This window comes from Bubalus kerabau, chromosome 20, assembly GCF_029407905.1.
Source record: "Bubalus kerabau isolate K-KA32 ecotype Philippines breed swamp buffalo chromosome 20, PCC_UOA_SB_1v2, whole genome shotgun sequence".
NCBI lineage: Eukaryota > Metazoa > Chordata > Mammalia > Artiodactyla > Bovidae > Bubalus > Bubalus kerabau.
The window spans coordinates 47,292,456-47,313,055 of record NC_073643.1 but is presented as its reverse complement, the minus strand read 5'-3'; the positions used below and the strand labels follow the sequence as shown (position 1 = coordinate 47,313,055).

The 20,600-nt window shown below is 52.1% G+C and overlaps 1 protein-coding gene across 2 annotated transcripts; it reads right to left on the bottom strand.

Annotated features, from left to right (window-relative positions):
• Positions 1-581: 581 nt before the first annotated feature.
• WNT5A (Wnt family member 5A) lies at positions 582-20,263 on the bottom strand. 2 transcript variants are annotated; one of them, XM_055558756.1, is made up of 5 exons: positions 18,973-20,263; positions 12,949-13,082; positions 11,404-11,654; positions 6,931-7,223; positions 582-3,502 (listed from the first exon to the last, which is right to left on the bottom strand). In XM_055558756.1, exons 1-5 carry the CDS (start codon positions 18,976-18,978, stop codon positions 3,044-3,046), a joined length of 1,143 nt encoding a protein of 380 aa, XP_055414731.1. In that variant the 5' UTR covers positions 18,979-20,263; the 3' UTR covers positions 582-3,043. The 2 variants fall into 2 exon arrangements, with proteins under 2 accessions (XP_055414731.1, XP_055414733.1); XM_055558758.1 differs by lacking the exon at positions 18,973-20,263 and adding an exon at positions 13,491-13,581.
• Between the last annotated feature and the right edge of the window lie 337 nt (positions 20,264-20,600).

Genomic DNA, 20,600 nt, shown 5'->3' with positions numbered 1-20,600 from the left:
TATCAATTTGTGCGTCGCGGCCCAGACTCACTGCGCCTTCAAGAAGCACAAGGGCTCGTATTAATTGCACTTAACACAACGAACCTTCAGTTTCCTTCATTCTCTGCAGATTGAGGCTTGCTTTTCATAAAACTACTTTCCAAGGGGCAGAGACACTCCATCCACAGAAAGTTCAAATAGAGTGGTGCACGAGCTGCAGTGGTGATCACAAATACACTTTTTTTGCACTAAAATTCTGTTCATGGATAAAAGCATGTGCCTTTTCAGTTCTTCTCGGAGATGCTACACCACCACCACGCTCTAAAGCAGTTAAGTTACATGCGTAATGCTCAGAGAATGTGAGCGGTCCTAGAACCAGCTTTAAGCCATCTGCTTGATGTTTTTGAGGAACATATATAGGAAAAGAGAATTCCCCTTTTGTTCTGTTACATATAGAAATCTTTTGAAGCTCCCAAATAATTTGGTTTTGGTAAAATTCTCCACTCTTCTATTTTTCTAACATGTAGTCACCCCTAAACTATCCCTCATGTTTTCTCAAAAACTCTCCACATGAAGTATCTGAAGGACAACTGAAACCACTTACCAATATACAAGTAATATTTTATTTTATATTCTATCTTCCATTTGGCATAAGCCTTTCGATGTTTTGTTTTTGAACCAGTGAAATATACAAATCACACAAGACAGACATATGTACATTAAAAGTACAGAATAAAGGCCATAGAAGATATACATAATATCTGAATGACAAGTAGAATATTTTACATTAAATAGTTTCTTTTAAAAACTAGGATTGTTAAACTCAACTCTCTTCATAAACATGAATCACTAGAAAGGAACAAAAAATCTGGTTTAGCAAATAAAAAAAATTACTTCATGGTTTTTGTATAATAAAAACCAAAAAAGTGACATTTTAAACTAATTAGTGCTTTTTACTTTCAAGATCTTTTGCTTGCAATTCACTGCAGCTGGGAGCAGGGGGAATGACTATCCTTGTGCAATAAGAGCCACAGGTGGCCAGGCTGACCTGAGGGCCACTGAGCCTGTGAGGGCTGCAGAACGTGTGTCTTCCCAAACTTCTAAAACAGCACAAGTCTGAGATGAGAACACAGGTGATGGTACTCTTTGCAAAGAGGTGTCCTGGTTTTTTGTTGTTTTTGTTTTTTTAAACTAGCTAAACATGTTGTGAGCTGTATTTTCCCTGGGGACTCGGTAGGTGCCCTCAGGTCTAACAGGCACCAAGTTCCACCCTGCAAAGTGAGCAGAGGAAAGAGAAATGCTGACATGTGTCCTCTTCATTCCCACCTCGGTAATGAACAAGTAATGCCCTCTCCAACAAGGATGCAGAAAACGAGGCTGGAGAACCAGGGGATGGAGCAGGGGAGACCAAAGAAATCTTCAAACCACCATGCCCACGACCAAGACCTTCCAGACTCCTCAGAAACACAGCTGCTTCATGATGCTCAGCATGCAGTGGCATCAGGGCCACAGCCCGAGCTCAACTTAGAAACCATTGGGGAAAATCCCACTTGGATTGCAGTGGAGGACCTCAAGGCTCTAGACCGAAGAAATAACCCCAGAGTAAACTGTAAATCCAAATCACTGGCTGCACTGAGATATAATTATATTTATATATATATATATATGTATATATATATATGTTATGTACAAGAGACTGAGCTATCAGGTACCACTGAACCAACTGTTCAAGTCCACTGGGAACAGTTCTAGGTACACCTGCAGAGAAGCGGAAGCGTCAGTGGAGAGTCTGAACACAGGATCAGAAGGGGGAAATGCTGCTACACCTCTGTGAAGGCCATTCGCCAAGTGATGTCATGAAAACATCGAAAACTACTGTTCCTCGAAGTAAAAGTTGTAGGCGGAATAAAATCCCTAAGTAGCGAGCTGTTTTCCAAGAGGAGCTCCTAAGGTTTCATTCCCTGTCCTACAATCAGAGGGGACCGTGCAGAGCTCCGCTTGGAAACGTGGCCGCAGCGCGGCAAGGCGAGGAAGCAGAGGGGGCGTGGGGTCAAGGAGGGAGGGCGGAGGTCACTTTTTCCCCTCAAATAGGTTTTCTGCTTTGGTGCAGGGCTGAACTGCACACAAGTACCTTGAAGTTCGGGTTGAGGATCTGTGAATGGAATTCATGTGTTTTCATTATTATCATTTATTAACCAAGTATCCCTAAGAAAATTACAGTATATTTTCCTTTATCACCAAGCCAACCTCCCTGCCATTCTCCAAGCAAAACATCTGGTACCAGAATCATTCAGGGATCCTTTTCCAAGTGGATAACTTGATTCTCACAACTGCCTTGAATATTAAATCAACTGACTCAATATAAGGAGTTTTTTGTTTTTTAATGTCTAGGGCTTCTCTCCCTGCTCCCCAGGTTTCAGTAGCTAATAGAATGGACCAGCTGTAGATGGAATGCTCGAGGACAGTGAGACATATGATAAACCTTCTTTCTTGAAGGGATATGAGATTCTTGTTCTCAAATTTTAAATACATTTTGGAAATATTTCAGGCTGGCAGCCCCTGGGAAAGAGGGGGGTGGGGTTCTCATTGTTTTGTCTGTTTCTCAAGACCTTCCGGCTTCCCCAGACCGCAGAACTCCTTTTGCTCCCAGGTGCTGCATCATGCATAGCTCTGGGCCACCTTGCAGTGGGGTGCTACCTGTCCCATGCGATAGCTGAGACAAATAGAACAGTGTTTCCTTGACCTCCAGATGTGCACACATCTCAGCAAGGGCATGTTTTATCCCCCCCATCCATTATACCATCAAAACAAGTCTTGTCTTACCTTTTCAAAGATCCACAAAATAAATATTTTCTTGGTTCCCAACCCCCTTATTGCCAAATAATAATTATAATATTATTAACCACAGAGTTCTCAGATGGGAACAGGGGGAAAAAATGGTTCCGGTTGCAATTCTTAGGGATAAAAAAAAACATTAAAAAAAAAAAAAAAACCCAAACAGAATCACTGTACTTTCTATAAATAAGTGGGTCCTGGGAGCGGCAGGCAGGCAGCGGGGCGCCCACTACTTGCAGACGAACTGGTCCACGATCTCCGTGCACTTCTTGCACTTGACGTAGCAGCACCAGTGGAACTTGCAGTGGCAGCGCTCGGTCTGCACCGTCTTGAACTGGTCGTAGCCGCGGCCGCAGCACATGAGCTCGCAGCCGTCCATGCCCTCGGACGTCTTGTTGCACAGGCGGCCCTGCGTGCCCAGCGAGCCGGTGCTCTCATTGCGCACGCAGTAGTCGGGGCTGGGGTCGATGTAGACCAGGTCCTGGGTGGTGGGCGAGTTGAAGCGGCTGTTGACCTGCACCAGCTTGCCCCGGCTGTTGAGCCGCATGGCCGCCGCGCTGTCGTACTTCTCCTTCAGGGCATCACCCACCTTGCGGAAGTCGGCCAGCTGCAGCCAGCACGTCTTGAGGCTGCACGAGCCTGACACCCCGTGGCACTTGCAGGCCACGTCGGCCAGGCTGTACACCGTCTGCAGGGAGAAGGGGACAGTCAGCGGGGGGCACCCTCACCTGGGAAGCCAGACCCTGGTCACCAGCTCAGCCCGGGCCACCTCCCCCTCGTCCTCCAGACCTGGAGCCTTTTGTGGCCTTCTTTAAAAATTAGTCTGTAAAATAAATCGGTTCTCAGCCCCTCATTGTTACACATCACCATAATAAACTACCTGGTTTTGAATGGGAACAAGAAACAAAATTGTTGCCTTGGCTTCTTTTATGGAAGCAGGAGACTGCTATCAGGTCTGACCTGGACTCCTGTGAGCAGCAGCCTGTGAGGGAAGTGCCCCACTGCCTGCGTCTCAGAGAAAGAAAGCGAAGCCCAGCGAGGTGTGTTAGCAGCCCAAGCACTGGGAAGGAGGGGCCGTGACCGGAACCCAGGCAGGTGGGCTCCAAGCTCACGCCATGGGCACCCAGCTGGTAAGTGGTCAGGGTTCAAATCTTTCCTCACTCTTACTGTTCATACTGCCGTGGGGCGAGCCCTGTCCTAAGAGCCTCTCCACTCTCATCTCACCAAATCCTCCCAGCAAGGTTGTAACCTGGGCAGGACTGGACGAGGGCCCAGTGATGCCGAGAAGGTAAGCAGCCCAGACGGTCACACAGGCCGGATAGAGGGGGACCGGGCCTGGATCTCGGGTACCTTCACTCCTGCTTCCTGCACAGCCCCCACGCTCTGCACAGGCTGAGCGCATCCACCCTGGACCCAGGCAGACACAGATTCTGTCCTGCCCCTGAATTTAGGCAAGGGCATCACCATTCTGGGCCTCCATTCCCCATCTGCAAAGGGCACCGTGGTGGTGCCAACCTCACGGCAGTGTTACAAGGGTGAAAGCAAGACATGCTGGCTTGAGGTACTTAGCAGGCAGGATGCAATCAGTAGACCTGGTTTGCAGGGTGACAAGGGCATGGTGCCGGGCCCTGCAGCAGCAGCGCCCACGGGTCTGGGAGGTGGCTGCTGCCCATTTACAGTCCCGGCTACCCGGGGCTGTGCCAGTGAGCCTCCAGAGCCAGCACGCTGCTGGCAGCGGCCTGTCAGGACCTGGAGGCCGGAGCCGTGCGAGGCCACTCCTCCCCAGAAGCGACCCTCTCCCTCCAGGGCTTCAGAAGGGGCTTTCCTCAAAGGGGAGCTCAAGCATACCCCCTCCACATGAAGGGTTTCAGGGCCGCGGCTAGTGTGGGAAAGGGTTTTGCAAACGTATTTAACCTTCACTCCCCTTTGAGGAGAATCAGAAGCTAGGTTTTCTATCTAGGAGTCTAATACAGTTTCCTGACCCAGTGTCCAGCTTTCTTCCTCTCACCCCTACGATCCTGGAGGAAAACCGTCTTCTCTGTAACCTCATCCACCAGAATCAAGCCTAGTTCGCTGCTCCAACTATAACATTTCCAAAAATCCTATGTACAAATGCTCATGTTAAATGAAATTACATTGAATGTGCTTTTCCCACTCTCCGACCCCTCCTGTCTCCCCTTGGAAGTCCCTTGACCTGCTCTTCTTGGTTGCTAAGCTCCTGTGATTTGTTTCCATGAGAGAAACCGAGGAAATCCCCAAAGAAGGCTGAAAGCTCCAGAGAGGGACACAGTGGGTCCCGAGTCAGCCATACCTCTGTCCTGGAGGCATTTGTGGTCTGAGATGCTGGGCACCCTGCATGCAGATTAAGGTGATGTGTCCTGGGTAGAGAATAGGACCAAGGTGCTAGGCTCCCGGACAGTGGGGTAGCTATGCCCACTCCAAGGCCTGGGCCGGCTGCAGGGGGCAGAAAGTCCACCCCTGGTACAGGCACCCCAGCAAAGGGGAGCCTCAGAAAGGAGTGGCCACACTCCCCTGGAGCAACCATCTGACCCCTCAGGCACCACAGCTAAGATTCTGCAGAGTTGAGTCCTTCTGTGGTCCCTCACATAGTCAAGATCAAAGCTGAGAAGAAACAGGTTACCTGGAGGGATCTGGGTTACTTCCACTTTCCTATGTGCTCTGCTTCATTAGGTCTAGTGACTCAGTAGTCACTAGACTACTTCATTAGGTCTAGTGACTCAGTTATCATCTACCAAGCACTTACCACTGGTTGACACTGAACTCAGCCCTTCGGTTGAGCCTTATTAATTAGAGCTCAGAAGTGGCCAAGTGTTAATAACAAAGTTCAGTCTACTGTATGACCCCAGTGAGTCCTTACAGCAACCCCAGGCGACACTGTTACTGTCCAGCTAACCGGTGAGCAGATGGGGCAACGGAGGCTCAGAAACAGAGCAGGGTGTTAACCTTGATTTCTTTAATCCCCAAACCTGCAGCCCTTTACCCTCGAGCTGCAGCGCCCTAGTTTACAGGAAAAAGTGCCTGGGCTGACAGCTCCATCCCCTAATTCTCTGCCCTGCCTGGAAGTGGTTCTCCAGTCTCAGTTTCCCGCCTTTCACAAGAGGGTGTGCGGCTGGGGGGCTCTCAGGTTCCTTCCTGTCCCCTGGATGTTACTTTGTGACTACCATTCCTGTTCCTCACCCCAAAATACAGAAGAGTGAGATCTCTGACCAGAAAGTTCCTGGCACCCACCTTGGGTTCTCTGAAAAAAAAAAAAAAAAAAAATGGCCCTGGTTTTCAGTGCTGCCAAAGTTAGGAAAAGTTTTCACCCCTTCATTTTAAAGCAGCCATAAAGTGCCATGTGTTTAACCGCAGGAAAAAAGGGTCTTTTTAACTATTGTGAGGGAGCTTTTCACAGCCCCACCAGGGGAAGGAAAGAGTGAAACGGGGGATGGGGTGGGGGGGCGGGCTGCCTTGGGAGGACTTTCTCTCTGGACACTTCCGAGGCCCTCTCTCTTCCTTCCATGGGCCTGATCGTCAGACCTACGAAATTCCACCGGGTTGGTTGGAGAGTTTTCCTAGAAAAGCTCTTTTTACAAACCCTCAATCCATCAGGCCTGCTGTCCGAGGACACAAGGAGGGGCACAAAGAGGGGAGGAGGTAACCCGGAATCTGGGCGAGGGCTTGCTCAACTGGGCACCTACTGAAATAAATAACTCCCTCTCCCCAATTTAATCTTAATCGCAGCCACAAACTTGTTCCAGGGAGGAGGGCTGCGAACCTAAGCAGCATGTTTAGCTCTGGCCTGGCCAATTGCGCTGGGGACTAATTAAAGAGGCGGAGAAAGATCTTTCTCAGGCCACTGCAGGCGCCCCTTGGCTGGAGCTGGCCACGGCGGGCTGCTTCCGCTCCAGGAGGCCTTTCTGGGGTGTGCACCCCTCTCCAGGGAGGCCTGTGGGGAGCTGGCTGAGGGGAGTGGAGGGACAGAGAGGGGCAGGCAGGGGGAAAACAGACCGGAAAAGCTAGGAAGGGAGGCGGAGACAGGAAGAGAGCCGCAGAGACACAAGGAGAGCCGGGAGCCCCGGCCCCTCCCAGGCCTGCGGCGGGACGGACGCTCACCCGGCGGCCGGCCTCGTTGTTGTGCAGGTTCATCAGGATGCGCGCGCTCTCGTACGAGCCCTTGGCGTGGATGCGCTCCCGCTCGCGGGCGTCCACGAACTCCTTGGCGAAGCGGTAGCCGTAGTCGATGTTGTCGCCGCAGCCGCCCCACAGCCAGTCCCGCGGCAGGTCCTTGGGGCGCGCGGCGCGGCTGCAGCCGCAGGTGGACAGCTCGCCCTCGCGGCAGGCGCGGCTCATGGCGTTGACCACCCCCGCGGCGCTCACCGCGTACGTGAAGGCCGTCTCGCGGCTGCCTGCGGGCGAGGACCGGTCAGCGGGCGACCCCCACTCTGCAGCCCCGGACGGGGAACACCCCTACTTGGCTCCTAGAGGGGGAACTAGGAGGCCCCAACAGGCAGAAACAACCCAGGAGGGTATTAACACCCACACACCCCACCTCTGCTCTGCCATTTCAGACAGAGCCCAAGGCGGGATGCTCAAAGATCGATTGTTTATACACCTCTTCTGAAAATAAGCCAAATGCCTAGAAAAGAAGTCACCAAGGGAAGAAAACACACAATTGGGGTAGACTTCTTGACACTTATTTTAAACATTTGTTGCTATTTTCATTCTGAGTGACCTACAGGACAGGAGCACAGAGGCTTAGAGCCTCTGAAAGCCCTAGGCCCCCAGGGAAGCCAAACACTGCAGCCGCCCCTTCCCTTCCCGCTCCTGTGGCCCTGCTGGTAGTAACCTGGCTTCCCCTTTCTCCGTCTGCAGCATCAAGTCTGACTCAGAACAAGGCTCCTGACTTCCCCAGAGGATATTTCTCAACCGGTTCCTAGAGAGTTACAAATGAAATTCTTGCCTCTTCTCAGTTCCCAAGCTGCCCGGCCTGATGCTTCTCACTCAAGAAGGTGAGTATCTTACTTTCACAACAGCCTGACGTTCTTTAATGTCACTTCTGCGACTCCGCAGCAGCCTCTGACTCCAAGTGTCAGGAAAACAACAAAAGGGGGGAGGGGGGGGAATAGTCTTAAGGAGAAAAGAAGAAAAAGGTTCTCCTTCCCTAAAACTTGTAAAGAATAGCTCCCTGTCAAACAGTTCTATAGGAGCCCTATTTGTATGGAGAAAAACAGAGGTGAGCATAGACTACCTTAATTTCCAATTTCCACTTGTACCTAGAGACATTTCTACATGGGACAAGAAGTCACTTAATGAAAGTGTTATACTACGAGGGAGAAGGGTTAATACCCGGCCAGCTGAAGCTGGGCCTGGGGGCACGGGGTGACAAGGGGGGCCTCATTTTCCTCAACTATAAAATAAGGGTATTGAACTAGATGCCCGGGGGGGGGAAAGGCCCCTTCTGACACTGGGATCCCTGTACCAGGAGGATCAGTTTCTCTTAAAGAGCTTGCTAACAATTTTTTTTTTTTGGTGGGGGTAGGGAATCACAACAACAGCTGACCATAGTATTCAAGGGCCATCCTGCAGGAGGGCGGCTCTGCCAACTCAGGGAACCTGCAGACTGCCCTTCCTTTGGGCTTCTGCCCTCAATCTGCGACCACTTGTGATTCCCCTCTCAGAAATGGCGATGGCTCTGATTTACCAAACCTTCCCTCCCACATTGCAAAAAAATGAATAACTTGAGGAGTGTGCTGGTGGTTGGCAGGAGGATCCAGAAAGTTCCTGTGGGGGTGTTCCATCTATCTAGTTGAATTAGCAAGGCAGAGAACATCAAGGGAGTGGTGAGAAATGAGGAGAGCAGCCAGATCCTAGGGAGTGATCTGAGGATTAACACTGATAGTACAGAAAACCCTGTGGACGGGAGACTCGTAGAATACAGAGGTAGCTTGAGGAAGAGAGAGAAACCATCCTCTGGAGACAGAGGAAGAGAAGAAGCACTGTCCTGCATACAGAGAGCATCACAGGGATTTTATACAAAGCACGACAATGCTATTCTTGACCATTTTCAGTTTTTGCCCCAGAAATCAAACCTGGTAGCTATCTCTAAGCTAGTCGGTCACCGCAGGGAAAACGTCAGCATGAGAAGCACTCTCTGGCTGCAGCGTGGGGACGCAGCCGTGCTGGAAGCAGCACTGCGTCGGGTGACAGCTCCTCCCTGAGAGATCAGCTTCCTGTCCTCACCCTCTGGGAAGACGGGGCCTTTCTTACACATCTTTTCACAGCAGGCAAACAAAGACAAGCCGGAGACAAAAGCTGGAAGCAAAGACTAGCATGATGAAAAATGAGGACGTTTTCATAATGAAGAGGCGACTGTGTACAGCGCCTGGACTGGCCTCTCAAGAAAGTAGGTGAGCGCTTGGGGGTGGCAGCCTGAGTCTCAGAAACCAGCCCCATCATAGGGTCTCTCAGGGAGGAGAACCAGCTTCCACGTCCCTGGTGAACTCCATGCTCTGGAGTGGGCACCCACACACTTAGCATCAAAGGTCTTTCAAATTTTCCCTTAGCTCATTCTCATCTAACAAACCCTAAAGTAGAAAAGTGAAAAATGAAGTAACTTCCACCGTTGGGGTGGGGTTCATGTTCCTCTTCCATAAAAATCGATTCTGATTTTTCCTCTCTCTCTCTCTAAGGCCCTGTGTTCCACCATGAGCCACCCTGCAGTAGCTGTCTGCTCTGAGAGCTCGGACACCTGAGGACCCTTTGGCAAGGGGGCCTCAGGGATGATGGTACGATCCAGGAGGGCTCCCTCCTCTGGGGCCATCATGAGCTTCCACTCCTGCCTACTTCCCATCAACCAAGACGGTGCCTCACAGCTAAGGACCAGAGAGTCTACTTACAGGGGACAATTAAACACAGGCCTTTGTACCAAGGGTTCTGCTTGTTCCCTAAGGAAGCAGTCTCTTTGAATCTTGGACCACATTTTAAATAAATCTTCAGCAGAACTCAAATCCACTTAGCAAATGATAGCTTATTCTGAACATTTTGGCCCCAAACAGGCTACATACAAAGAGGATCTTAAATCAAAGCTGTGTTCCAGTGACTACACAGAAAAACAGTTCCAATTGCTGTTTTCCTTCCTTGTTACCATCAGAGGTGTATGATTTTCACTAACTCATACACATGGGAAAAACTCCCAAAGTTTGAGAGGAAGGCAGATAGAGGGAACACATAAGGCAAAGGTGAAGAGAAGGCTGAGAGGTTACTGTGATATAGCTGACAAAGATGTTTTTGGATCACTCACACTATCATCAAAATGCAGGAGAATTAAATCTTCACTACACCCTGAGTTAACCGCATAAGGCAGCCCATATTTGGGGAAAACTGCTGTGTTCCTGAAGCTTAATTCCTAGATTCAGGTCCCAGAATATGCATTAGCACATTTTAATCATTAACAGGAAAGCCCTAGGAGGCTCTGTAGGCTGAGGCTGCAGACCGTTCTCCCATTCAATTAGAGGAACGGCTTCCAGTCCTGTATTATTTTAGTTTATGAAGCCGCTTGGCTCAAACATCCACTGACAACTCTTTTTTGTTCTCAATGAATGCACTTTTCAGGGTTTTTTAAAAAAGCATTTTATCCATCCGTGACGGACATTAAGCCAACTTTTTATCTTCAGTCAGTATAAATAGTTAATTGCTTTGATAAATTGCTTATTTTAGGAGTCACTGCAGTCATATTAATTATATGGGCTTGTTTGCATAAAAGTAAAGAGACCAAAAATATTCACTAGCACACACACACAGGACCACATCTGTCAGACTGTAGCCTACGCTATTCAACTAAACCAGAGGCAGACTGATTTTCCAAATTCTTTGCCTTTAGCCCAGTTTTAGTCCCTGAATAGAATAACAAGTTCAACAACACATTTAAAAATAAAGAACTGGACTGTGAACGATACATTAAACACTTTTAAGTTTCCAGGTTGCCCTTTGAAGCAGGTGTTCTTATATCAATGGCCAACTCACAAATGTAAATTGGATCACTTCTAATTAAAATTCTTCCTGGGACTAAAAGTAAAGTGTCTAACACGTTTATCTCGATAGATAGCTTTAGGAAATATCTATATTAGGAACATTAAAACCTTACGTCCAGCTCATCCAGCATTCTGCAAGATGGCAATTTTTAGTTTGATGCCTGGGCCATCTGAATTGTGGCTCAAGTTAGGAAACTTCTAACAATTAAGAGTTTTGAAGTTTAAGGACAGAAATGACTCAGCTTTCCCCATCTACTTTTGTCAAACCAACATAAGTGTTCTGGTACTATTTTACACAAAATGCTTTTTAGGAAAATTAAGTGATGAGAAAAATGAAGGTGTAGTTGATGCCCACCCCCTCCTGATCTAACTCAAGAAGTCCAAAACTTATCATTAGACATCCAGAGGACAGGCACGAACATAGCCATAATGACAGAAGTCCCAAGCCGCCACCCTGCTGGAAGAGTCCCATCAGATGAAGCTTTAAGTAACACTAGAGACGTTTCCCAGGAGAAAAGTTTCTATGTATTTAACAACATCTGAAACGGTTTCCTACCGATCTGCATGACCCTGCCGAAGACAGAGGTGTTATCAACGGTGCTGCAGTTCCACCTCCGGTGCCGGAACTGATACTGGCACTCCTTGATGCCCGTCTTGGCGCCCTCTCCAATGTACTGCATGTGGTCCTGATACAAGTGGCAGAGTTTCTTCTGTCCTTGGGAAAGTCCTGCCAGTTGGCTGCAGAGAGGCTGCGCTCCTATGATATATACTTCTGACATCTGAACAGGGTTATTCATACCTAGCGACCTAAAAAGGGAAGGGGTGGGGGGGAGATGTGCATTCAAGATTTACGTGAACTCTCAAGGTGGGCCCCCTGAAAACATGTCAGCAATACAGAAGTTTAAGCACACAGATGCTTTTTCTCTCCTGCTTGTCCTCATGACAAAGTATGAGACGGGCTTCATAGAACTCCTCTGTTTAAACTCCACTCAGAAAACGGAGGCATTGTATAGCCCCTATCCCGCCATCTGGCTTCTCAGCTAGAGTTCTCACTCCCCTCCTTGCCCCTTTCTGCCATATACCTGAACCAAAATTTCTGATATTCCACACCAGAAAAGGGGTAAAAGGCAGTCTGGGGGGATGGGCCTCTGACATGAGAGAAAATGACTCACTCTGCCCCACAAATTGGACCGATCTGCCTTGAAAATGTATGAATACGGAAAGCAGACATAATTCGACACGGGTAGGAGATAGCAGTTCCTTTTGACGGATGGAAGAACAGGAGGACAAGTATACAGACGGAAGAAAATTCACCCTGTTCTGGACGTTTTAAAAGGGCTCCTTATGTGACTGTGAGGGACCCAAGACAGAGTATCCGGGGAACAGAAGTCATGTTTGACAGAAAAACGCTGTTCATTTACAGTAAAAAAAAAAAAAAAAAAAAAAAAAAAAAAACCAAAACAAAACCCAGAACGCAGTCAAAAATAATCCTCTAGATATAATGCAGTCTACTCTCTAGGCCCCTACCAGCAAGAAACCCGCATTTAGGGACACTGAACTACTCAAGGTAACCTTTTTTGATTAAATTTCAAGCCCTCAGTACTTCCCCACTTGGAGTGTAGCTATCTTCCTAGTAACTCTGCCTACCTCAGACCCGAAAGTTAGTAACTTCAAGTGACAGAAAATAAATGTTGGAACTCACTTTTACTACCTAGAGGTAGCAAAAAGCACATTTTATAGATAGGCTTAGAATTATTAGAGAAGTGAATTCTGGTTTCCCTTAATTACATGATGTACTACAAGCATAATGTGAACCTCAAGACAAAAGTTAAATTTATAGCTTCTATTCCCTATGGAGCTAAAGATAAGCTTCACAGTGTTAAAAATTAGCAAAAATTTTAATTCACAAAATTTAAAGAAAAATTTGATTTAAACATTTTTATGTTTATATATATATACACATATATATAAATATGTCTATTAAAAAAATATATATGTGTGTGTGTGTGCACCCAAATTCACGACTGAGAATATTGCAGCATTCATTATACAATACAAACGAATCTTAAAGTAAAAGAATATGCATATAGGATAAACTTACCACCAAGAATTAGCTTCTATTACAACCTGGGCGAAGGAGAGAAATATGGCCAAAGCCATTAGGAAGAACTTGGAAGACATTGCCCTTCCAGCCGTCCCCCAAGCAACTCCTGGGCTTAATATTCCAATCGACTTCTGGAGAGGGAAGAAAGGAGCAGATGTTTATTGCCTCTCAGATAATTTTCAAGCATACAAGTTTAAACAACGGAAGCATCCGGGATCTCTCAAGTTTACTGTTGATTGACTGCGCTTCTCCTCCGTGAGTTTTTGATGGCAAGATATAGGCAGTTTCTTTTTCCAAATTAATCCACCCACGCAACCTCACCAGGAAATCTGATTTCGCTGGGATCCTGCGCGCGGGGCACGCCAGCGATTACAAACATGTCTCAATGCTGTTGAGTCAAAGCCCCGGTGCCAGGCGCTGCCTCCTTCCTGCTTGCTCGCGTCCTGCACCCCCTCGCTCCCCTCTAGTTCCGCGCTGTGCTGAGTCCCTCCTCGGGAATTCACTCGGGGACCCGCTGCCACCCTCGTCCTCTCTCCGACCTGGGCAGAGCAACAAGTGGAGCCGGAATTAATTCCATGGGCGAGAGGAGCGCGAAGGCGAGTGGAGCGCGCCGCCGGCGGCTGCGAGGGAGGCGGGGTGGCCGGCGCGGGGGTGGGGGGTGGGGGCAGCACGCGGGAGGGAAGGGCAAGGGGTGGGGGGCGAGGCCCCCGGGAGCGGCGCGCACGGGAGTGCCCAGCTGGGAAATGCAGCTCTGAATTAACATCATCAGTTTCATAATCAGTTTACGGCTCGCTCCGGGGCTAGCCGCTTCCATAGCGGGAAAGGCAGCCTGGGTTTCCTTAGACCGCTCTTCGGCCAGACTGGGGTGGGGAGGAGATGGGGGCGCACGGGGCATAAGGGGATGGGCGAGCGGCTCTCCCGGCGCAGGAAACCGGAAATCAGTGCCCTCTCCCTGCCTTCGGCCTCCGCCTTGGAGTGTATCCCAGAGGAGGGATACACAACCCCCCACACCCCAGGTCGCGCTGTCCGAGGAGAGGGGCTCCCTTCCCGGCCCTCCCCACAGCGCTCCCCCAAAATCTGATTTTCTCACTCCCACTACCGCTCCCTCCAGTCCCCACTTCTAGCAGCTGCCACGGAGAAAGGGGAAAGGAAGCCGAGGGGACTCGTTTCCTTTGGTCCTGGTCTGGAGTTGCATCTCGCCATCGGGGCACCTTGAGCGTGGTCTTGAAACTCCGCTACCCCACCCTCCAGCCCAATTCGGACGCGGTTGGGTCAGTCTCGCAAGATGAGGGTGCAGGGCGAGGCCCGGGCCGGTGCGAAGGAGTCCCCGGCTGGGCCAGAGATGCGCTGGCTCCCGCGCCTCGGCCGAGCCCCTGGATTCCAGGGCGCAGAGGGCCTCGGCAGCGAAGGTTCCCGTCGTCAAGAATTTCGGGGGCAGGGGGCGGCCTTGGAGGTTTCCGCCGCCGTCCTCCCCACTGGTGACTTCTCCACCTGTAGGCGGTGGCGGAGCGAGACGGCGGCGGGTGGGAGGAACGGCTTTCCAAAATCCCCTTTTACATCTCTGATAAGAGTAACCCTGCCACGCTGCGCCACCCTCAGCTCCCAAGGGAGCCCCTTCCTCGGAAAAGGAAAGGTGAACCTCCTCCAGGCTGCAGAAGGGCCTGGGCTGGAACCGGCACCAGAAAAGACTGGGGGACCGAGGCAGCGGTGGAGACGCGAAGGGGCTAAGGAGCGCGCCTCAGCTTTCCCTTGCCAGCCTCCCTTTTGGCCCGGATTCCTCGGGGCTTCTCTAGAGGAAATGCTTATGCGGTCCTCAGTGTTCGCCACCCAGGGCTCAGCGCCCGAGGCCCACTCATCCCTAAAACGTCGCAGAGCTGGGGGGCGCATGCCGCAGAAGAGAAGCCTGGGGTTTCCCCAGCCCAGGAGAGAGAAGGCTCGGTCTTCCTCCCCACCCCCGCCCGAAGTGTCAAGTTTCCTCCAGGGGAGGGGGTGGCTCGCGAGGGCTGCCTTCTCGCGCGGCCCAAGCTGCGAAGTCAACTCTCTCCATCGGGGGCCAAGGCCGCGCGCGTGCACACACTCATACACACTCACACTCTGGCACATTCACACACTCACTCGTGCACAGACACACACGCTCTCCGACGTGCTTCCCAGGCGGAGGCAGAGACCGCGCTGCGAGCCGCGCGCACTTTTCCAGCTTTCCGACGGGCGGGGCACTCGGGGCGGGGCGCGGGCAGCGGAGAAATTGATAACAGATTCCGCGGATTACTGCGGATCTCTTTGTTAGAGGAGAAGCCACACAAACCGATCCCACTCTCGGCCCGACGACCTAGGGGAGAAGCCATTCGTTCATAGAACTGGGGCCAAAGTGGGAGCGGGGCAGTTGGCTTCCGCGACGCGGGTCTCTAAGCCCGGGGCTGGGAGTAGGCCGGAGGTGTCCCGAAGGGAATCTGCCGGGAGAGCCCCGCGAGTCGCCTCTCCACTTAACCCGCGCGCTTGCCCGGAAACAGCTTGGCCCTCTTCCCGCTCCAATCCCCCGTGCAGCCCAGAAAAGGCCCCACAAGTTTAAAGACTGAAGGAACTCACGGCCAACTCACTGATACATCGAACTGTAGGGTAAACGTCCCTGCCTGTTTACCAAGAGAACTGATCCGAAAAGAGGACAAAATAAGACCTCTCCGGAGACCGTAACATGCAGGGTAAAAGTTCTGGGCAGAAGCTGAATTCACCGAAGACCAGGCTAAAAATTTTGAACAATTTCAGGGTCCGAGGAAATGGACTTTGTAAGGATACTTGGCATCTGTTTCTAGTGCGCGTCAGAGAGGAGGGCTGCGGGCATTTGAGAGGTTCTAGCGCAAGGGAGGGGTGAGGTGGGGGTAGGGCGTTTGCGCTCCCTTGTTTCCAGCCCCAGAACAGATCCACGTAGAGTCGGCTTATATTGTCTCTCCTCCAGAGCCTTCCCGCTGGATTAAAAGTGTCCCTAACCCTTCTTTATCAACTGGTGTGCGGGCCGAGAATCCTCTAAACTCCGTCACGCGAGTTTAGAGGACTTTGGGAGGCGACAGAAAGCCCCGGAAAGCACGCCCAAGTCGGAGGCCAGAAGCGCCTAAAAAGAAATTCCCTCGGGGCAGGGAGAAAATTCTCGCCCCTCAGCCACTGGCGCTACCTCACTCGGGCTGGACACCCCCTTTCACTTCACGTCCAGCCCCAGCCCCTAGACCCTAGTCTCTGGGAGCGGAAATGGAGAAACTGGGAGAATAAATTAGATTGACCTGGGCTCGCGGTGGCGAAAAGCACAGGAAACTCTTAAGAATCCCAGCTCTTAGTGGGAGATAAATTTTGTTTTCCCCACTTCAATCTCTCCCGAAAGCAAGGGGAGAGAGATGGAGAAAACTGCAGGAGAAAAATTCAGTGGCAGCCACAAAGTTGGGGAACGAGGGGAGAAGCAGGAAGGGATGGTGGGCTGAAAGGAGGTCCGTTTTGGGGAAGCCCAGGAGGAGCCCGCACTCCCCCAGGCCTCTAGCCTGGAGCAAGAGAGCCGGAGCTGCCCCTAGCCGCCCGGATGTGTCCACAGCACCGAGGGTCGGAAGGGGTGGGGGAGCCGACAGAGGAGGTGGAGGAGGGAGTTCCTTGAGCCCAAATCAGTGCAAGGAAGGTGTGTGCAGCTTCTGACTGCCCTGACTCAGAAGGGATACCAACTCGGGTACCAGGGAGTCTCCGAGAGAAGCACAGTGGCCAAGTCTAGTTCTCTTGCCGGCCTCACCTCATCCATCCTCAGACAAGATCTCCAGACTGCAAGACAACTCTCTCTCTCTCACACACACCTGGGGGGACCAGGGAGAAGAGGGAAACATCACTTCTACCTTCCCACACAAGAAGTCTAGCCTGGCTCTCTAGGCACAGCCTCTCAACTCTGTCCCAAAGAACTGTTTGTCGGCGGAAGGAAAGAGAAGGAAAATTACAGAACGCTTTAACACCCATTTTTCAGAGGTTGTTTCAACTCCACTTTTTAATAGACAAGAAACTGAGGCTGAGAGAGAAAAAGAAGCGCTGGTCCTCGGCTACAGGGTGAACCAGTGAGGGCGTCAAGACCAGACCCGAGACTTCCTAGGGGGACGCTCCTGCTCCTTAATGTGCCGGGGAGAAGGGGTACCAACCCTTCTCCCACTCGCCCGAGCCCCATTCGCTGGGTCGGACACTTGACCCCTTACTAATGCAGCCGCGCAGCGCAGCATGTCCTCTGGGGGCCTCCGAGGGGCCTTCCTGGGAGAGTGGGACCTAGCGATCCGAAGGGATGTTCTTGTAAAGCCAGAGGTGGGAGGAAGAGGTGAGCAAGCTGCCTGCCCGGCCAAGACGCAGGCTCCAAGATGTCCTACCTGAAGGCAGCCAACAGGGGGCAGCCGGCACCGCACAGCGAGAAAGAAAAAGGCAGAGGACTAGCTGAGCTCTGGCAGACGGTGCTAACCCCTTGTGCACCAGAGGGCTCGGATGAGCGGAGGGAAACGCAAGGGACTCTGACCGAGCCTCCTGGGGAGGGAGGGTCTTCCTTTGTGGCACCGGGCCTGGCTGAGGATTTAATATGTGCAAGACCCGAGAACAACTGGCCCTTTACTCTCCACAACATGCAGGGCATAGATCCACACACTTGGACACACAATGTCCACTGCCTGCACACCCTCGGCTCCCCACAGAGTTTGTCTAGAAGCAAAATCTCTGCATCTGGCCGGAGTAGCCTTGAACGTTGGCAGGAGGGCAGGAGGTGTGATCCCACCACTGACTCCAAGTGACTTCCAAACAGCGAGCTGGCCGTCTAAAGAAAGACGGGAGACGAGAAGGGGCCCCCATGCCAGACTGAGATTGGAGACTAAAACAGGCCACGGGGTCTCCAAGCTGTGGGTTTTTCATAAACTTTTTTGAGGGGGTGCTTTAGGAAACATCTGAATTCCAATCCCAAACTTATTTTCTAGAACACTTAAAAGAGGAGAATCAAGAAAAATGAAAATAAGGATCGAAGCCTGCAGGACAGAGAGGAAAAATTGTTTGGAAAATAGCTAGTTATACTGCAGGAAATGTTAACTTTTCGTAAAAGTGAACTCTCGGTGACCCTCGGAGTGTGTGACTCGGCTTTAACATACAACTGACAATTAAAACAAACAAGAGTTCACAAACTGCCCCCCGCCCGCTCTCCCAACCCAGAGGCCCAAACGTTTCTAAAGGACAAGGAGGATTCTGCGCGGGGGGCCGGGGTGCGCTCTCCCAGCGGACCAAATTAGAGCCACCACCGCCAGCCCTCCCCACCCCCATCACCGCTGCAAAGTGCGGAGCTCACCCAGTGGCGGCTAATAATGCTAATAACGCGACCCCATCCCTGCGCCAGGGTGCGAGCTGGCCCCCTGCCAGGCACTCTTAAAGGCACAGGGCCTGCCGCGCTCGGGTTCCCCGGCTGCATTGAGCCGGCAACCTGGCCTCTGGCAGCAGAGGGCGGGGGGTACGAGGCTCAGGAATAGTCAGCTCCTGGTCTGGCTTCACGGTCTCTCAACCAAGGAGTCCCCTTCCCTTTTCTGAGCCCCGGCCACCCACCCTCTCGGGGTCCGCGCCAGTGGGCGCTTGGTAAATATTTGTTGAATTGAATCATTATCCTGTTACTGAAATATACATAGTAAGCTACACTTGAGTTTCTCAGGGCAAAAGGAAAGTCGTCTGCGGACCTCTCTGTTTTTCTGCGCTGTCTCTACCCCACTTTTTCTCCAAAGTCTAAAAAAGTTTTCAGAACTTTTGGTGGGACAAGAAGAGGTCTGTCTCCTGGGAGACCGAGGTAGTGCACGGGGATGGGGGGAGGGCGAAAGGGTAGGGGTCTCAGCCAGCTACGCGGGGGGTTTTAGAGTCTCCAGATGTAGGAGAAATGGAGGGGGGGGGGTAGGGAGAGGTTGGCGGGGGGTGGAGGAGGGTCAGTTTTCCAAAATAAAACAATGTAAAGAAAAAAAAAAAGTGACGAGCCCCGGCTACACACAGAACACCTACCTTCATTGCGAGGGGGAGGGGGGCGCGGGGAGGAAGTCGCCACCAGAGCCGAAGAATCCAAGCGGAGCGTCCTCGTTAAGCCTGCGGAGACGATCCTGCGCGGAGCTGCGGGTTCCTCCAGGGCTCGTCCGGCAGGCTCTGGAGACTGGAGCCTAAGCCGTCACTAGCGTTCGAGTCTGGGTGCCCGAGCCAGAGTAGTGCTGGGATGCGCGCGGGAACCGAGGGGGCGCCGAAGTCCGCCTGCCGGCAGCCGGAGCAGGGCCCGGCCGGCGCGCAACAAGGGAGCCGCGGGGCCGGCGAGGGCGCGCAGGCGACTGTTCCTCGGCGAGGCGCTCCCTCTCCAACGTCCATCAGCGACGGCGGTAATTAGGGCTTTCCAACCCCAAATGTGGGCGTGATTGTGCAAAAGACTTTACAACAAATAATAAAAAAAAAAATTCTTCACAAGAGGGTGAAAAAAAAAATGCCCCACAACTCAACTCTGGCCCGGGGCGGGGTGTGGGGGAGGTGATCCCTGCGCCCAGGTGCCTCCGGTTCATTCACACCAGGATCCTGCAGACTTTTGGCGGCTCACGCCTCCCGATCGCCAGCTCCTCCTCTACGAGTCAGTCTGTGGCCGAAACGTCTGCTTCCAGGCGCTGATCCCGCGGCCGCGAGTGTGTGTGTGGACGTCTGTGTACACACACAGACACACACCCAAACACACCCCCCCCACACACACACACGCGCGCACTGCAGCTTGGGGGCCACAGAACAATCAGACGCGCACGGGTTTTTCTCCTGGAGATGCCGCTGAAAACGCTCCAGTCGTCATCCGAGCTGCCAGAGTCAGCGCCAACTTTTGTCCTTTCATTTTAGGGTTTGGCAAAAAGGTGGGAGCAAACTGGTAAAAGTCGTCCCTGAAAGTTCTGCCTCTGGTGGGTTCGGGGACGATGCGCGACTGCCCCGGGGGGAGACACCGGTTCCCCCTCCCCACCCTCTTCTTTCTCTCTTCTGGTTAGTCCCCCTTTTTTCCCCCGCCTTTCCAGGGAAAAGGGCGAAGAGGCGCGAGGGCCAGGGGCTTCGCAGAGGCTCTTCAGCTCCGGCGGTCCATGGCCGGCGTGGCTGCCCACCTCCTCGTTTGGCGCCGGGGCCTGAGGGGCGGGAGAGCGGGCAGCGGGCGGCTGGCGGTCGGGTTCCGGCAGCGGCGAAGGAGCTCACTCGGCAGAGGCTGCACGGAACCGGACTCCGGGTGGCGGAGGCGGCGCCTGGGAGCTTGCAGCAAACTTCCACGCGATTCTGCGCCCCGCAGACAGACTGACCGACCGCAGGGACCGCGTCCCCCCCCCACCCCCCCGGCCCTCCTGGCCAACTGCCTCCTCCTCTCCCTCCCTCTCTCCGGACTCCTCTTTCCCCTGGTGTTCTCAGGAAGGAAAAAAAAAAAAATTAAGTTGCAGAACCAAAGGCGGCTGGAAAGAGAAGGGGCGGGGGGTGGGGGGGTGGTGGGGGGGTGGATGGGAGGAAAAAAAAAAAAAAAACACCCAACTTTGCCTTTGCGCATGCGTGGTGAGGCCGACCTATGACAAACTTCGCAGGATTTTAAAGCCGTACCACAAGCTGGGGTGCAGGGGGGGCGTCGGTATACACTC

Excerpts from the sequence above, each read along its gene's own strand:
- WNT5A (XM_055558756.1), bottom strand. Across the intron at positions 11,655-12,948 it reads ATAGAAGCTAATTCTTGGTG|GTCGCTAGGTATGAATAACC; the intron begins GTAAGTTTATCC and ends TTCCCTTTTTAG. Across the intron at positions 7,224-11,403 it reads CGGCAGGGTCATGCAGATCG|GCAGCCGCGAGACGGCCTTC; the intron begins GTAGGAAACCGT and ends CCTCGCCCGCAG.